This window comes from Penicillium taxi, assembly GCF_028828555.1.
Source record: "Penicillium taxi strain IBT 34144 chromosome Unknown utg000005l_segment0_segment0, whole genome shotgun sequence".
Lineage (NCBI taxonomy): Eukaryota > Fungi > Ascomycota > Eurotiomycetes > Eurotiales > Aspergillaceae > Penicillium > Penicillium taxi.
The window spans coordinates 844,133-862,810 of record NW_026643207.1 but is presented as its reverse complement, the minus strand read 5'-3'; the positions used below and the strand labels follow the sequence as shown (position 1 = coordinate 862,810).

Genomic DNA, 18,678 nt, shown 5'->3' with positions numbered 1-18,678 from the left:
GGTATCACTCATAAAGTAAATAAGCGGGTCTTAAATAGCCTCAGATTCAATATTCAGGACTCAAAATCATCAAAATGATATCCCTAATTTTTTCAATTCAACAAGAAATAATAGCAATACCTCGCGGTATTCCACTATAGAACCCCACGACACTGGTTGACTTTTCTTACCAGCAAGACTCCTGTATTCCATCACACCAAGGAATTAAATATTCAGCATCGCTGCCCAGGTATACCACTTCAAGTACTCTGGAAGTGGGAGGTGTGGACGGATTAAATAGTACTATTTATATAAGGTGGCTTTGCATAGCATTTATTCCTTATTATCCATTTACTCTTTCACATACTCTTCTGATCCAGTTAAGGTTTATAGAGAGACAACCATTGACCAACTGATCATTTACTAGCACAATGTTACTTAGGTACTATCTTCTTGCCTACCTGTAGCAGTTATCACGGCTGGTGTTATGGCCTATATTGCGTGAGCATTACGGCAGTGTCAAAGCGTCTCAATGAGAGAAACTTGGAAATGGATGCAATATTGTGTCATCCTGAGATCGAATAAGTCAGGGTTGCCAAATCCCTTCGACTAGCACCTTTATGGCCCGAGAAACAACCAATCATTGAGAGAATGTACGTTCCCTAGATTGGTATGAAGAGTCTCAATCTCTCCTTTTTGAACTTCTTTGTGAATATCTCTTTGACATAATTTGTGGCTTCTTTCTTATTCCCTAGTTCCAAGGGTTACTCAAGCACTCACGCTCAATGTAAATGTCGTTTTATCTATAATTAGGTTCTTTTGTCTTGTGTTCAACTCCTTTGTCTTGAACTGACATAGATGACTTTTAAGACACCTACCAGCCTAATGTGAATGATTTCAGTTCTTTTAATTTACGGGATCGTCTTACCAGACCATCATATTATCCTTACGTAAGACTATAATCATGTCTCCTGGACGTCAGTCGATTCATAAAAACAAAACCCCAAGTAACATTGTGATTGGAAACCCTCGGGTCGCCAAACGCGTGAAGGCCCCCGGGAAACCAAAACCAGGTCAGAAGCCTCTCAAGAAGGGTTCTCCCAAGAAGACAAAAGAGTCAACTTCGTTCATCACACCTCAACAGTCTACACCTCAACAGCCTACTCTACTGGAGCATAGAACCTGGAAATGGGATTTTGATGTATCATATGTAGGGAGATTCTCTCTTGATAAGCCGAATATACCTATGAGGAGACCATGGCCTATCCTAGCAGAGGCTATCATGAAACCTAGTCAGGTTCCTGATGGCTGGACTTCTGACGAGCCTGATCTTGATCCTGAGTATGCATCCCGAGATCCATTGACAGATCCTCATTTTCTGATGCTGATGATAGCATTTAGGAACGTTGATGCTCAGATCGCCCGGTGCCATGAGCGGATTCAAGAGAACATTCTGCCATACATCTTCGAGCTAAGGCTATTGGATCTGCAGAAAAGAAAGATCGCTCGCGAGTAAGTATGCAAGTAGTCTTTTCTTGAAACGGCACTGATTATATCCCTAGTGCGATGATGGCCGCAGAGCTGGGGCTTCCTTGGGAAACTGTACAGCAACTGGATGATCTCAAAGGTACCATGGAATGGCTCCGGGAGAAAGGAGACGAGTGGTCCATGATACCGACGTTGGATGCTATTATGACAGCATATAGATCAGGCCGGTTGGCCTGTCATCCAGGCTTAGTCACCTACTGGTCCAATGGAGTACAGCTGTGCCAACCCAGACCATTTGATTGGGATGAAGTCAACTTCATAATGGAACAAGAAGATTTAAAAAGAGGATTTTGGGTCGAAAGGGTCAGTCAACAAATCCATGATTCCATGAAGATGGTTTCAGGAGACTAACCTTTTACTTAGGCCCATATATCAAGTTTGAACGTATCTACCTCCGTCATTCTGGCTCCAGAGCGAAGCAGGGTAGCTGTAAACGTGTGTGATTTTCCTATCCATACCTAGGTGCCGGCACAGGTAGGATCGCGAGAGCTAACATCTTTCAATTTTAGATGCCGATATGCATCAGACTCCCACATCAAGCACCAGAAGATTACTTCGAGCTTGATTTTCTCAACGATACGGGAGCTGATATCATGTTGATATTTGCCGATGACTTGACTGCTCTTGAAATAGGTCATTTTGGCAGCACAAGCCGGAGAGACCCGGACACAGGATTTCCTGCAATCCGATCGCAGCCCCTGGGCGTTCTAATTTTCACCACAGCAAACGGTCAGAGGTCGCGCAGCTATGTATACTCTATAATGGTCAACTTGTTTAACGGGAAACATGAGCTTTGGCTACCAGAGTGGATACAGGTTGAGTGTGTTGCGATGTCTGCCCCAGGTGGTGATGAAGGTCTTCGTGGTCATATGCGTCATCGTCTCAATGGGCCGTTCCTGCGATATATGCTCTTCACTGCCACATGTCCGAATAACGAGGGTAAGACTTATTTGTTTGATTCTAAAGGTGAGTTTTCGCGTACAGTTCCGGAAGCTGTGGGCTTTCGTCGGAGACGAACACCTCGAGCCAGAATTCGTCCAATTGGTCCAGCGCCTATGACTCCCATCAGAAGACCTACAAATATTGCTCTACTTTCCCGGGATTCTGATTCCTCTGAAGCAGGTTGGTCCGGAGGATGGACGGGATGCAACATACAATGATGCATCCATGTTTTTTCTCAAGTTTTTATTCTGGTTGTTGTTTAATGACTTTCAGTGTTTTATATTAGATCAATAATATTCCAATCCTACCCTGCGGCGTATAATATGAAGACTCGTTTTTCTTTCACTTGTAACAATAAGTAGTTATGACGTGAGAATTGTCCATCACATCGTCCTGTTTTGGCGTAATCTTCGGTTCTCGTCACGATTCTGGACCATTATACTCCCAGATTCATAAAAAGGTCGATATGTATCTCGATTCTTCATAACCTGTTTCATTTCCCTTGAAGCTTAAGGCGATGGATTTTAGCAGTCCGTATCAAGATACGTTTCGTAGAAAAAAAACCATGAAGTGAGCGTTGATGAGAATACCACATGGAATTGATTGAGGCGAACTACATCACTGTAGGTATCACAGCTCGAATGTTTTCTTGCATCCGGGTTCATGTTAACAGTCGAGATATAGATCTCCCAGTAACTAACAGATCTTTCGCAAGTAATATCTGAGAGGTCGGCCATCGCAATTGGCTGAGGGCCTGTTTTGCTGAACTAGCCCATGGTATGAGTGAAATCCAAAGTTGAAAGTGAAATTGAGAAACGTCAGAGAACGATAGTGAAGAAGAGATGAGAGCTCTGCCACTCATAGTGATTCCAGTAGCCTTGTACAAGAAATTACCTAGGTGATCCAGGTGGAAGCTGTCGTATCATTTGCGAGACTCATTTCCCAGGCAAGGTCAGCTCCACAAGATCGGATCAATATGCTTCAATGGGTAATCGGAATGCATATTTTGTGGTTGAATTGGGTTTTCCTCATCATTATCAGTAGCCATCGTCTTGCAAATTCTCCTCTGATGCGTTGCTGAATTTTTTATATGATATGTGAGTTTTGGAAATTTCTTATTACAAAACTCATAGAATAGCAGGTGACTGACTTCCTCCAATCCATTTCAGCAATAAAGGTTGCTCTATTCTCTTGATAGTCAGTTGTGATTTAGTAGTGCTTCTTCAGAGTTCCCCTGAGAACAACCTACAGGTTTTGTCTTACACTCCTCACAGTAGTACTCTGGATGCGAGTTATCGTTGCTGTAACCGTTCTCTAATGCACAAGAAACTTGTCGAACATCATAGTCTCTGTTAAGAGAGGTGTTTAGATAGCACAGATTCCTCTGTGGAACTAATTAGTGACAAGCTTTATCCGGGCGTCTATACCCTGTTATTGCAGGGCAAGCAGGTGGATGATAAATTGGTCGATTCAGTAGACTGTATTCCAAAGTTGGGGGATAGATAGCCTCTGGGTTTCATGGCGAAGTCGCAGAGGAAAGATCTAGATACCTGATATATTCATGCAAACGAGGACATTGTAGCAGTCGTCGAATGGTGGTGGATGGGCCGTTATAGTATTTCCTTCAGCGACAGGAGCAGCTTACTCGAGGGTCTAAAATGTATTAAAATCAGACTCTATGAGACAACTTGTACTGAAGACTTACTCATAGAGCATAGCGCTTCTGCTTCTGGCACTTGCTCCTCCGCGCAGTAGTCACTGCCGATGAGGTAACAAGGTGCTGACAGCAACTGTATAGAGTGTCTTCAGGCTTCAGGTTCTTATCACTTTCCTTCTCTTGAGATATATGCAGCCGTTCTCAATTGACTAGGTATTTTCGGATGCACATTTCCACCAAGTGCGATTGGATTCCGCTTGCAGACATTCTCGGGTAGTAAATATGCCCACTATCCATAAATTGGTTGGTTTTTGCGTAAATGAGCTCCAAAGAAGCTATTCTAAAGTCATATAGGCCGTGCAGAATTGAAGAGTATACGATTTCGTAGAAAATCCGTGTCGCAAAGGTGATAAGTACCGGCCGATATTCCAAAGTAATGGATGGAACCTTCAAGGCTGGGAGGATGATGTGTGATGAATGAGGAATAGATTAGGAGGAAGGACGCGCAGGGTTTATATAGGGGATTAGCTCTGGGTGGGAAAGCTAATTGGCATGGAATGAAACCTTGAAAGTCCATGAGTGAAAGTGAAAGTGAAAGTGAAAGTGAGAGCGAAAGTGAGAGCGAGAGTGAAGTGGAGTGACAGCCCTGGAGTGAAGAGAGAGATACCCGAGTATGAAAAGACGAATGTGATGATATCTCGAAGATAATCAAAGAATAAAATTGACTTCTATAGTTATATTACAGATTATTTAATTTTCAGTTTTCAAACAATAGAGAAACGATGATACAAAGAAAATTAGAGCAGCCAAAACCTCAAAGATATCCCATCACCAGCCAAAGACCTCGCCAACGCTAAGAGTGCTCCAACGCACACCAGCAACAGCGAAAATCATGAGAACGACATCCACGACACCCAGGACAGCCGCACCCATCATGAAACGAGGGCTGAAGATGCGGTAGAGCATTAGGTGGCGACGTAGATGGCCAGCCCACATGGTCGTGGCCAGGTTGATAGTAGCTAGGTATAGAATGTGTGTGCACGCAGCTTGCATGACATCTGAGAGCAGTTTTGTGGCGGGATTCGCAAACTTAGAGTTGGAGTCGTGAGTTTGGAGGGGGCGTTTCCAAAGGACAGTTAGTGGCACGGCGAGAGCGACTAAGATTTGTGCGCCGAAGGTGTTCAGCACTACTAGGAGTGGTGACCAGGGGTATTTGATTGTGGAGAGAGGAATGAAGGCTGATTCCCATTGGATGCTGCTCAGTGTCGCTTGGTGGCCTGTCTTGAAGTAGTAGAATGATCCGAGGACACCCAGTACGACAGGACCGATGGAGGAGTTGGTCAGGGTGAGGGCGTTTGTATCAAGAATTTCAAGGAGGGAGAGAATTTGCCAAAGGAGGAGGGCAATGGCGCCTTGGCCCATAGGCTTTTGCATGAGGATGATGGCAAGGGCAAAGTTGACAACTAGGAAGAAGAAACGTGTGCCATGTACATTGCCGAAGCCCAAGATAGTCACAGTGGTTCGCGGTTGCTGCTGCTGGCCAGCGATAATGGGAGCTGGGGGCGCATTGGGGTCCTCGGCTGGCTTATTCACACTGATGCTAACACATGGCTTTGAGTAAAAGTATGCGGCAGTGCCTGCACCAAAGGCCAGCACAAGAACAATCTGCGCTAGAAAAGTCCGAATAGACTTGAGCGTGTCTTTGCTCATGGGCAGCCATTCACCGTCGTCGGCGCCCTCAAGCAGCCAAAACAGCGACGTGATGAGCAGACCTAGGCGGAAAGCAAACCCAATCCACAAAGCAGCGGCGCCTTCGTAGGACTTGGAGCCTGTGTAGAAGGACCGAACCACGCTGGGAAGAAAGAGAGTGACCAGGAATGGAATCCCCAATTGCCAAGGCGCGGAGATGGAGGAGGTAGAAGATGCGTAGTAGGTGGAACGGCAAAAGGGCATCTGTTCCTCGCGGCAGAGGCGAGAAAAGGACGCGACTCGACCTAGGATCACGAAAAGGACGGAATGATATACTCCGAGGACTCGGTCTGTGGTCAACTTCTGGCGCATGGATGAGACACCGGCAAAGACGCCGAAAGTGGTGAGGAAGAAGAGGAGAATCTCGTCTTCCCAGATTGTATAAGAATTGGATGCAAATCCCAATGACTGTGATAATGTGAAAAAAAAGGCAAGCCATCCCCAAATACCGTTGGGGAGAGGAAAAGTCAGATGGGATGACTTGTCGACCATGGCAAGCACACCACCCACTATACTTCCCACCGCAGCCAGCAAGACAGAAAGTTCAATGACTGTCATATTGGTAAGTCCTACCAAGCCCAAGACGGCACCAGCTGCAGCACCTACTCCAGATCCAATACCCACAGAGGATAATATTTTTGAAGTGAGCTCAGTTCGGTCCGCTTTCATTCCACGCGCATAGAGAACCAACACACATATACCGCTGAAGAGAAGAACAACACCCTGAATCATACCAGCGATATCGAAACGGGCCCAAAGTCCACGGCAAATGTCAAGAGTGTGTCGCTGGTATTTATGATAGAGCTCATAGCTGGAACGGACGGCGGTCGACTTGAAAGTGAAGCCCTTCGATGAGGACTTCCACTCCTCCTCTGCAGCACTCCAAAGAGCAAACGACTCTTTGTCATCACCGGCGCCTTGAGCATTCGCATATGCATGCTGATACCTCTTGATCTGAGCGGATGTCAGACGATTAACGGTAGCCAAGTTAGCCCAGTCATTGCCACTAGGTCCAACAAAGGCTTCTTCGATGGGGGAGCCCAGGTTGTTGAACGGAATGGGCATGCCGAGGAGCAATGAGAGAGTCGGGACAAGATCGATCTGAGGGACAGATCGGTCTTTAGCATGCTTTGGTGGGAGCACAGTCTCCTGGTCTGTACGGCCGAAAGATTTGCGCTTCGAGTACATCCAAAGAGCCGCCTGTACCTCTTCGTCAGACTCGCCACCGTGATCGCCCTTGGTGTCCATTCCATGGTCTCCCATCACAACTAGCAGTGTCTTTTCATCCAGAGAAGCGATGATTTTGCGAATGACCCCATCCATCTCCTGGAGCTTGGCAGCCATGGCAGGGTGATTAGGTCCATAGCGGTGACCGGCATGGTCAACACCGAGATAATGTCCAAAAATAACATCCCACTTAGCACTGTTTTCTGGACGCAAGAGAGGGAACAGATTTTTATTGACGCCATTGTCAACTGTATGCAAGTCCCACACATTGAACGAATCATAAGAATGAGTAAGGTTCTCATCAAAGTATCCCGGAAAAAGTGATTGCCATGTATCGTCACCGAGCTGCACCAGGGTTTTCCCGGCGCCATGCAACTGCGCAACTAGATTGTCCTCGTCGATTGCAGTGCCGGCAAAGTTGGAACCGGCGTCGAGGAAAGTGGGCAGGGTTCCCGTAGTCAAACCCTTCAGTCGCTGCAAAGTTGTCGTTGGCGGGTCAGCGATGAAAGGCAGCAAGAAAGCATTGGAAGGACTCTTGACAGCGGTCTCGTATAGGATGGGAATATTATCATGAAAAAGCTGAGCTTCTTCATTCGGTTCATGGGGCGAGAACGGCACTGTGAAGTCATATCGGAGAGCATCTATGATGATTACAACGGCCTTTTCAAACGATTTCTCATGCCAGCAACCGGTTCCTTTATTTTCTGCATGTACGGCGTCGTCAAAAGGGGGTAACTCGCAGGATGATTTATTGTCCAGTACCATCCTCGTAAGAAGGAAGCCATTTTTGAAGAAGTAGATGCCAGCAGCATGTAAGAATCTGCCGGGGAATGCAAGATCAGCATCCTATGTTCTCTAGGTCCATTATCGGGGTGCAAAACTCTAGAAATCGCCACCAGGTACCAACTCACAGGATCCAAGCCAATACACCGAGTACTCCAAGATGTTTTCTTGTGAAGTCTTGCTCAAGCTCCTGCGACTTTTCATGTTGCTGAAGAGCATTCTTCTTTCCCTTCACAGCCTTCTTTCCAGGTATCTGGTTTCGGGAGGTCGATGGAGTTTTCGAGCCATTGAGAGACGAGGTCGTGCCTGCAGGCCCCACAGATGATGTCGAGACCATGTCTGAGCCGGGGTTTGCCGTAGGTACGCAATGGTAATTTTCAACCTCCAAACGTTGCGGCGCGACCAAGCGCTGCTCGGGAGTAGTAGGCGCAAACTGCGAAAGGTTGAAATGAACAGGGAAGCCGGAAAAATAGCACGTATCAAGGTAATTGACCCGCCTTCAGGTGGGAACTAGGAAAGCGGTTGGGATGGGCCCCTGTCTGTGCTCTTCTGGCGAGCGGCTTCCCTATAAGAATTATGGTATTACAAACTGTACATGTCTTCTGGCAATCGACCAGGGGATTGAATATAAAATGAAGGAGAGTCAAGAATGAATTGTGGGAATGAAAAGAAGCCAAATTTCTCTTTGGACGGAAGCGGAGGAAGCTCGCACTCTGATTGGCCGCCCCTAACTTCTGCCATACTAACATTCAACTATACAACCTCAAACGTTTACATGAATAAGAAATCGAATCTAACAGGTAATTGAGTTGCTTAATGAAGAAAAAACTATGTACATAAGATGATCCAGTTGCCGAAGTACCAAAAGCCACATAAGAATGCAAGGAGGTCAAGTAGGGGCGATCGTGCAAGGAAAAAGTGAAAATGACGTCGCCTGTTAAAATTGAATTGTCGAAGAGAAGATAGGGGGATAAAAAATTGTCACTAGTGTTTCAGACCCTAGGGACATGGCAGGGTTGAATATCACTGGAGACTAGAGAAGAAAAGATAAAACGCCGTGAAAACAATCTGCTCCAAGCAATCGTCGGACTGGTCCTTGCTGATAGACAATTATCAGCACACGGCAGTTCTCCAGGCAGGGATGCGATCAGTTCGCTTCGGATAGTTTGCATAATTTGAATATATGTCTGGTGGTGGCCAAACATCAAAACGGGTAGATTTGGGATATGTGCAAAGCCGGTGTAGGTTAAAGGTTAGGTCGAGGTTGAGGAATTGGGTATGTAATAGAGGAAGATAAATGTCCGCGGAGATGCTCGTCATGTTTTGGGAGGTCGTCGAAGAAACGGGTTGTGGATGAAGTAGCGGATAGTTGTGAGATATAGCGTTGGACAATAATGCGCTGCTGGTATCACCCGTTTTTTTAATGATAGTTGTTCAGCTCACCCTTTTCCTTCAATCCACCCATACGTTCAATGTCGAGGGACTGGAAGCGGTCAGAGTCACTGGTCTGGTATGGGGGAAGATCATCTTCGTGATAAGGTTCTAGGCCAACTCCGCCGGTTTCGCTGATTCTCACAACAACCACACGTCCCGACTTGCGCTTGCCAGCCTCGTCCTCTTCCTCCGGGAAAGTGATATGAATAGCAGGAACAGGGCTAGTTGGGGGGCTGTGGGAGTTCTCAATAAGGTTGTGCTTTTCGTCCCAGACCATGATGGAATTGGTTTTGCCTCCAGCAGAGATAGTCAGGCGGCGAGTGTTGCGTTGTCCATTGTGAACGGGGAGAAGTGAGTCTTGGCGAGACTGGCGCTTGCGACGGATGAGCAGCAGGCTCCCGAGCAAAACGAGAGCAAAAAGGACGAGGACGAGAAGGGAGATCAGGAGATCGACAATAGGACCGGAGAGACCACTGTCATTGCTGTCGTTATCACGGACAGCGAGTTTGGGAAGGTTAAACATCTTGTCGATGTAAGTTTGAAGTCAATGTCAAGATCGAGGTTCGTAGACTGTCGGCTTGGACAGCGATCGTCGAAGTTATGTTGGAAAGAGTGTGGTGTTTATCATCCAGGTCAAGGATGTTTCAGGGTTTGAATTCTTGAGTACAGAGTCACAGACTAGCTGAGGGTTGAAAGAATGATTGTTGAATAATTGTTGAATAATCGTCGAATGACTGTCGAACGGTTGTGGGCTGTCGGATACCGAAAGATAACCAGGTTAAAAAAAAAAAAAAAAGAGGGGAATAGAATTTGACTTGGAAGGAATGGATCGCAGTGTAGCTGAGAGAGTGAAGCTACTACTGACGAAAGGAGTTGTGGGAAAGAATGGGGGAGAGTTGTGGAGAGGGTTAAGAAGGGTAGAGAATGAAGGGAAAACCAGGGGAAGAAAGGAACCGGCTTTGACCTAGACTCTAGGGTGTGTCTCTACCATCCACCCAACTTTGTGTACACTTTTTTGGATTGAGCTAAACTACTTATGGCTTAGCCTCAGATTGATGTAAGCAGATGGAGTTACTAAGTCAGCCAATCATATGCTAATTGTGCCTGAAAGTACGGAGCTCATTGTGGAGAATGCAAGTTAATTGGCCAGCTGGATACCTATTTATTTTTGTTTTTCCCCCCTTAAGTATCGTTAGTCAAAAACTAGTGAACGGGCACATTTCAACCCTTCAAATAAGCGCTCATAAAATGTGACGGTGTGTTTGTCAGACGTGCTCACATAATACTTAAGTCTCAATTTTGAACTTCTTCCGTATCCTCGAACATCCAATAACCTTAAATCTTGGGTGAAACAGCATCTAGTAAGGCAGAGCAATCTCATCAGGCCATTTGACTAAATGGAAGAGTTTCGGTCAATTAAGATTAGATCTATGCTGGTTTTGTTCTCCAGTGAGATTTGCTGCAGTTCAAACGATGATGAAGCAGACTAGTACTACCTTACTAAGTATAACTTTAAATGAGTTCGGGATCAAAATAAACAACCTGCTTGAAACTCCGCCAGGATCCGAACTGTACAGCCACACTTCCACCCTACACTCCTAGATATGCTTATATGGAACTCCAAGTGAAATCTTTTGAAAAAAAAAAAGTTCAACCCCACAATTAACGGAGTATCTGCTTAAACTGGGGAAGACCGGCGTCTGAATAGGTGATATATACACTACCTCCAGGCCCCCGGTACCCAACAATTAGGTAAACCTACCTAGATAGGAAGTCTAAGTATATCATAATAGGTAGAAAGCGCAATAAATTCTCACATCTTTGATGTACTCAGAAAAAAATATGTGCCTTGGTGCTGTCTAAATATTATTTAAAGTAACTACCTAGGGAACCGAATTACAAAACCATGGAATCCGTCAATATTCCAAGGCTTCCATATCTAGGTAGGCAGCGGATATTTGAAGTCTTAAAGGCTATGTAATACTTAACATCCCAACTCTAGATACCTATTGTAAAAAATTATTCGTTCTCGAGTTCAGAGAGTGTGTAGTTAAGATGAACATATGCTAAAGAATTAAGGACTTTTGTCACATTTATCCTTCGAAGGGCTGCTCCCGGCCAAGGATGAATGTTTGGGTTTAGTACCTAGGTACTTGTATATTCGTGTAATCTCGTGGACAATGGTGGTACTTCCCGAATTTGAGATGGCGCAAGAAATAAATATATTGATCTATTTCAAAACATAAGCTTGGAGCCTTGGAAAACCCCAACATCACCCGGGTGATGGTTTTAAATGGGAATACCCTCGAAATTTTCCATAGTGTAGACAACATGTAGACGTATAGAACAGAATTGTATTTAATTGCAAACTGGGGTGTTATTTAGCCTCAATAAATCAATATCTTCGTGGCAGAATAGTTGAACCCCATTTTTTGTTCACCGCCCAAAATCGATACTAGGAGTACTCCACTTAACCCCACAGACTCTTTCCCAAGATTCCGGCAACGTTCCCCAAGCTCAACGTTCTTAATTGTTTCCAATGGTTATCAACCTCACCTCCTGAAAACACCCGTTCCGATACTTTACAGCCTCGGGACCGGTTCATGGCTGTTTCTACATGGATGCCCGCATGGGTTCGATCGGCTACCCGCATACTGAAAGAAGGACATCCATTCTAAGTACAGTACTCCGTACATACCTACGTCCTCCTGTGACAACCATTGACTACCGAGGAACCTTGGAATGTATCACAATTGGAGAGAACGTAGCCGACAATGCTGTTTCATGTTGATTTCCCAAAGTAAATTTCTACCGGGAGAAGATCTGATGAGGTGTAGAGACACACCTCCAGCGCCCTGTAACTAAGTATAGAGGGAGGCAAAATCTAGTATCTCCAGAGCTATTGAGATTTCCCATGTCATGTAATGGATGTTGCAGATGTCGTTGCGTGATTTTAGTTAACTATGGAGTATGAGCGCCTGATGACTGTGCTCCCATCATCAGTGGCGACATCACATCATCCATCGTAATTTTAATATCTACCTGGTTATATCAATATTCTCGAGAAACCCGACAATCATCACACGTGGGTCTAAGCAACAAGATCTAGTCAAGTCACTTGGCAGTTGACAGCCCTGATAGCAAATACACTATCCGCTAATGCAGGCAAAAGGAGGACTGCGCAGGGCAAACCCGCTATTTAAAGAAATAAGATGGGGTACATCCGTGGCAACAAGACTCGGTCACATCGTAAACATGACTAGGAACACGCGTCGAACTGTTCTAAACTACACCAAGTGGATTGGTCCTAGTACCCAGGTAGGGTGAGATCGAAGTGAGCGCAACGACTTTTTATAGATCAATGACAGCACGCAATATCTGACTGGATTGAGGGAAAATGGAAAGTTTCATGTATCACGTTTCAAGATTTGCAGGATATCTTGATCCCATCTCCGCACTTGCACGTCAAACCTTGAGTAAGCCACAAGTGCAAGCAGACTCCACAAGCGGGTCCTTCATCCCTCTAGTCAAAAAGGTCAAGAATTGCATCGCTTTCTAGATGTAGAAGATGAGTAATGACCGGTCTTGTACCACAGTGTACGGATCCAGACTTGCATATCCTGTGCGCTCATGACTTGCGGCCATGTCTCGGCCTCTTTCCAATCCCGCCGGGAGCGAAATATGACACTGGGATGACCTGGATGGTATTTGACCTCATATGAGTCAATGATTACTGGAATTGAAAAGTCTGGTCTTATCGGCTCAAGCCGGTAGTCTGATGCTAGTGCCGAAGTATACAACCAAGGATGGAGATGAGTACCTAAGTAAGGGGTTGACTCGGAATATTTGAGCTAGTTTATCTTCGGCACTATTGCCGACGCCTTTATTAATGTTAATGTTTATTTGTTTATTTATAATAAGGGGAAGAAGTAGGAGGTACCTCGGTAATAATGTATGGATTATAGAATGGGAATGATATTATTGTAATTTACTGATTCTACCTCGATATAAGTATGTTGTAATTGAGTTTCTGACCAAGTAAAAAACGTCTCAAGAGAGACTAGAATGGTACTTGCTTACCTAGGTAGTACCTTGGTACATAGGTAGATACGTGTAGAACGGTATGTTTAGGCAACATTAAATATGGTTTATACCTAGGTAGCAACTAGTACATAGTAGCCAGTAAATACTAGGTGACTACTGTATAAATATCCTTTAATCACTTACCTTACTGGGATCCCTGTGGATCCCCGATCGCATATGCTCCACGTCCTGCATTCGGTATTTGATCTCTCCAATTTATCCCATTTGAGTCGGTTGAGTCTTTTTATTAGAAACCCCTCACCTGCAGATTAATAGGTAATTTGTTTCCTTTCAGCCTTGGATCTGTACTGCTGAATTAGCCTGACCATGGTTAGTAGTAGGATGCCAGGAGTTACTTGGAGTGGATCGCTAGGAATACTTGGAGTGGATCGCTAGGAATACTTGGCCGAAGTTGGGTGGGGTTGAACCTGAACCTGAACCTGGAACTGAATCTTTGACATGAACTACGACATAAAAGGCACAGTTTGCTTCTCATATGCAGACCATGGAATATGGAGGGGGTTTGAATCTAGCGGTCAGTGGAAGTTGTTGAGGTTTGATGTTTGAGGTCTGAGATTTTATCGAGTAAAATAGAAGAGATATTATAGAGTAGATGGTTAATAGTACAACCAGACCAACCGTAGAAATACATTGGGTACAAAAGATTGAGGTTGATATCAGAAATGAGATGTCCTAGAAATGGTCAACAATTAAAGAAGAAAGAAGCTAAAAAGGCGGCGGGAAGCCAAAGATCAAACGATCATCTATTACAATACAATACGCCTGCCATACAATGCCCGAACATCAGTCTGGGCCTTGGCAGTACTTCCTTTAATAGGAGACACCATATACAAAGTAAGGTACCTATCCAGGATCGACCCTGTTCAAGGCATCATAATGGTTAAGTTAATACTAAAACAATACATGAAGCGGCTGATCTTGAAAGCATCAATATTTCGTCTTATTGTTATCTATCATTTTCCATTTTCCATCACAGAAAACGCGGCGGTCAACTTTTCTTTTTTTTTTTTCCCCCCCCCCCCCCAACGCTCGTGTCACGTCTTCTCTTCTTCTTCCTTGTCTACCTTCCCTCCTTTCTTTCCTCCTCACCTCCCCCTCTATCACAACTCATACTTCCACTGGCCTCCATCTTTCCAACTCCTAAGCTTGCTTTTGCTGTGTGACGACAGCTGAATAACACTACCTTGTCATTTCTCTTTTTTGATTTGACTTCCCACATTCCCCTTCAACCCACAAACGTCACAGCAGGTTTTATCAGGCTGCGCAACAAGCGCGACATTCCATTATTTTTTCGACTCTACCCTATCTCTCCCCCGTCCTCGCAACATCCCCCCTTGCGCATCTCATCAACCCCATTCTCGGTGATCGACTTCAAGGCACATGAGTGGGATCGGCAAGCAAGATTCCTGGGTTATGCACGGAGCGAACTGAGCAACCACTTACTCAGTTTAGCCCCTCCGGCTAGACTTCTACTTTTGTTGTGACAAACGAAGGGAGACTTCCATTTTATCAATTCTTTATCGCCTTGCGGTTATTTTTTCTTTGCTACTTGACTTTTTTTTGGACGGGTTTGCAAAGCATCGTCATCGTACCAACCTCACCCCTTCGTCAGCCGTCAGTTGTGATACATGTCCTGGGTTCGTGGCTGAGACTGAAAAAGTGCCAACAACACCTACCCTCGCCAGAAGATATCCTACGGTACTTCTAACAATCCTTTGGTATGTTGACCCCTCCCCTACCTTGCCCGTGGTTGCGCCCTGGCACCCTACCTGCTCCCCCCCCCATCGCATGTGAGCTCCTTCTAACTGTCACATCAATCTCTAGATTTAAAACTCTTCGTGTACGCTCGTTTCTATCGCCCAGCGCCACCTGCGAGCACATCGGTTGTCATACCGACTCGCTTCAAGTTTCGAACTTTCGTTCGTCTTTTGCTCGTTGCACTCGTTGATCGCGTTCCACGGCCTCTTCAATGGCTGCTAACGCATCCGAGCAGAACGTAAGTGGTGATTACAAAAACAATATCTTGGGTCACTCGCTGACCGGACACTTGCAGGGACGCTCATCTATTGGTGGTAACATGTCTTCGTCTGGCGTGAACAACGATCGTGCAGGTGGATCCCGCAAAGGAAGCAATGGCTTTGGTGGTCACAACAACGGTTTGCACACCATTTGGAGTGGTGAGATCATACATTATTTGATCAATTCGAGAACACTTAGGTTTACTGACATGTTGGAAATAGATCAACAGAACGGTGATAATAGCTTCAAGCCCAGTTCGGGCTCCAGCTCCTTGCTGTCCACTTCAGAATCAGATGGATGGGCTGCGCGCCACAATGTGCCCTGGAGCACTTCGAACGCTCCCGTGACAACTAGTCAGAACCGGGGCATGGGTCATTCGCCCAACCAGGCACGCGCCAACGATCGTAGTGCACCTGCCATGAATGAAGCTTCTGACAGCTCTTACTTTGCGCTGCCTCGTTCTTCTGCTATGCCTAGCTCTGCAGGCGGTGCGAGTCGATCGTACCTGCAGGCCCCATCTGGGGGTATCTCTCCTACAGACAATATGTCATACCCTCCTTTGTCTGGTCGTCAACCTATCACTTCCGCTGGTCATAACGGAAGTCCTGTTGGAGTCAACTACCCGTACTCGACATCTCTCGAGACTGCGCGGGATGATAGAGCTGCCCGCCCTCGTGCATCCGGCAACATGTCTCCCCCGCCGCTGCGCAATGGCGCTCACGTGTCCCACAATTCAGTCTCTTATACCCAGCGACCGGTACACTCCGCCCACCCCTCTTTCTACTCGGACAGTCACGGTGAGGGTTCCTATGAGAGCAGTGTTTTGGAGATAGCCGCGGGCTTGAACGCTTTGCAGTTCAATGACGCTGAATTGGCCCTCGCCAATCAGGCCATCCACCGATACGGACCCCAGGTCCCTGATGCCTCTGTTCCCCGTGCTCGGTATCAGAGCAGCGAGGATAACTACGATGCTATCAGCCGGTACATCGCCGAAAATTCCCAGGCCAACTTCCAGTACCAATCACGTTCTCGTAACGGCAACACGGGCTCTAACTCTCCCTCTGATTACGGCCGCATGAGCAGTCCGCTCTACCCTGGCATTGAAGCTCCTACTCACTACAACGGTGGCGGTATCCCGAATCCTGAGGTCGTTAATTTCAATCGCCGCATGCGCTCCATTCACGAGCGTGACCTCATGCATGCCCAAACCCCTATTCAGCGCATGTCAAACCAGATGCAGGCTCAACAGCTTGATTACCCTATGGGATACCAAGCACGTTTGCCCGCGTTGCAAAACTACTATCAAATGAATCAGCTTGGCCAGATTGGAGCGACACGCGCGCACCGTGTCCAAGAGATTGACTCTTCCCAGGGCTCTCGCAGCGCTCTCCTGGAAGAGTTCCGGGCGAACACCAAGGGTAACAAGCGTTATGAACTCAAAGTAAGTTCCACGGACACCACCCGCATTATTTCTGCCAACTTCACTAACTTCGCAAATAGGACATCTACAATCATGTCGTTGAGTTCAGTGGTGATCAGCATGGATCTCGTTTCATTCAGCAAAAGCTTGAGACCGCTAATAGCGACGAGAAAGAACAGGTGTTCCGTGAAATTCGCCCTAACGCTTTACAATTGATGACTGACGTCTTCGGTAACTACGTTGTTCAGAAGTTGTTTGAACATGGTAACCAGACTCAGAAGAAACAGATGGCTAACCAGATGCGTGGTCATGTTCTCGCCTTGTCTACCCAGATGTACGGGTGCCGAGTCGTTCAGAAGGTATGATTAATTCTCCATATCGATCTAACGAGTTACTAATCTTTCATAGGCCCTTGAACACATTCTCGTGGACCAGCAGGCCTCTATGGTCAAGGAGCTAGAACACCATGTCTTGAAGTGTGTTAAGGATCAGAACGGTAACCACGTGATCCAGAAGGCAATTGAGCGAGTGCCGACACAATACATTCGCTTCATTATCGATGCCTTCCGTGGCCAGGTTCACCGCCTCGCTGCCCACCCTTATGGATGCCGTGTTATCCAGCGGATGCTGGAACACTGTGAGGAGGATGATCGTCAGGATATCCTTCGGGAACTACACTCGTGCACCACCACCCTTATCCCTGACCAATTCGGTAATTATGTTATTCAGCATGTGATTGAGAATGGTGAAACGGAGGATCGCGACCGCATGATCAGCCATGTTATGTCGCAGCTTCTTACATACTCCAAGCATAAGTTCGCGAGCAATGTTGTTGAGAAGAGCATTGAATTTGGAGGAGCAGTCCAGCGCCACCTGATCATCTCAACACTCACTAACACAGATCGCAATGAGAGCCCTTTACTTGGTCTTATGCGCGACCAGTATGGCAATTATGTTATCCGTATGTTCATCACCCATCACTAAAATAGTTCATTGCTAACTTCCTTTCAGAAAAAGTTCTGGGTCAGCTGAAGGGTCAAGAGCGAGAGATGTTGGTCGACCACATTAAACCCTTGCTCACCGCGTTGAAGAAGTTCAGCTATGGCAAGCAGATCCTCGCTATTGAGAAACTCATTTTCAACACCAACGCCCCTGCGAACGCCCCTCCAAATGCCCCTGGGACCGCGACACCTCCCCACTCCCACAAATCGTCGCCTCAGCCCTCAACACGTATCATACCCACCTCGGAGCAGAATGGTGGCCCCTTTGGCGCTGCTCCACCTACACCTCCTCCCATTGACCTGTCGGCTACTCTTCAGTTGCAGCGCTCCATTGACCTGGCTCGCGGCAGCGTGAACTCTGTTTCCAGCTCTGAGTCTGGCAGCAGCGACAGTATCAACGGTGGTGTTAGCCTCAGTGTTCGCCGTAACGGCTCCAACGGAACCAACGGCGCTAACGGTGGTGTTCACCTGAACATTGCCCATGCCAACTAACTTCCCAACTTTTCCGCCCAAAATCACTTCCTAATTCTGCACGGGTCCCGATTCATTTTTTTTTTTTCCTTTTCAATATTCTAATATGGGCGCTTACATATAGGGGATCCGGCGGGCTATACCTCTTACGTGTTTATCTTATCATGGCTCCACGGCGCTACGGTGCATTGTTATCTTATCCTATTATCATCCCTGTGCTGATGTGCATGGATCTTGGACGGATCTCTTTCCTTTACCATCATGTCCTGTTTATCTGGCCGAACCCCTTCACCTGTTTATTTTTTTTATTACCATTGACTCTTTTCTTGCTCAGCTCACCACGA

The 18,678-nt window shown here is 46.3% G+C and overlaps 4 protein-coding genes across 4 annotated transcripts; 2 read left to right on the top strand and 2 right to left on the bottom strand.

Annotated features, from left to right (window-relative positions):
- Nucleotides 1–943: 943 nt before the first annotated feature.
- On the top strand, nucleotides 944–2,586 carry N7495_007682 (uncharacterized protein; the record flags this gene model as incomplete). The annotated part of the gene is made up of 6 exons (XM_057210333.1): nucleotides 944–1,320; nucleotides 1,381–1,491; nucleotides 1,542–1,830; nucleotides 1,891–1,962; nucleotides 2,037–2,493; nucleotides 2,558–2,586. 6 exons carry the CDS (start codon nucleotides 944–946, stop codon nucleotides 2,584–2,586), a joined length of 1,335 nt encoding a protein of 444 aa, XP_057059876.1.
- Nucleotides 2,587–4,954: 2,368 nt separating this feature from the next.
- N7495_007681 (mannose-ethanolamine phosphotransferase GPI13) lies at nucleotides 4,955–8,222 on the bottom strand (the record flags this gene model as incomplete). The annotated part of the gene is made up of 2 exons (XM_057210332.1): nucleotides 4,955–7,922; nucleotides 8,014–8,222. The coding sequence occupies 2 exons, from the start codon at nucleotides 8,220–8,222 to the stop codon at nucleotides 4,955–4,957; spliced, it is 3,177 nt and encodes a 1,058-aa protein (XP_057059875.1).
- A 1,083-nt stretch (nucleotides 8,223–9,305) lies between these two features.
- On the bottom strand, nucleotides 9,306–9,842 carry N7495_007680 (uncharacterized protein; the record flags this gene model as incomplete). The annotated part of the gene is made up of 1 exon (XM_057210331.1): nucleotides 9,306–9,842. One exon carries the CDS (start codon nucleotides 9,840–9,842, stop codon nucleotides 9,306–9,308), a length of 537 nt encoding a protein of 178 aa, XP_057059874.1.
- Nucleotides 9,843–15,392: 5,550 nt separating this feature from the next.
- Nucleotides 15,393–18,355, top strand: N7495_007679 (mRNA-binding protein PUF3; the record flags this gene model as incomplete). The annotated part of the gene is made up of 6 exons (XM_057210330.1): nucleotides 15,393–15,419; nucleotides 15,477–15,600; nucleotides 15,664–16,883; nucleotides 16,943–17,221; nucleotides 17,271–17,823; nucleotides 17,874–18,355. The coding sequence occupies 6 exons, from the start codon at nucleotides 15,393–15,395 to the stop codon at nucleotides 18,353–18,355; spliced, it is 2,685 nt and encodes an 894-aa protein (XP_057059873.1).
- Nucleotides 18,356–18,678: the final 323 nt, after the last annotated feature.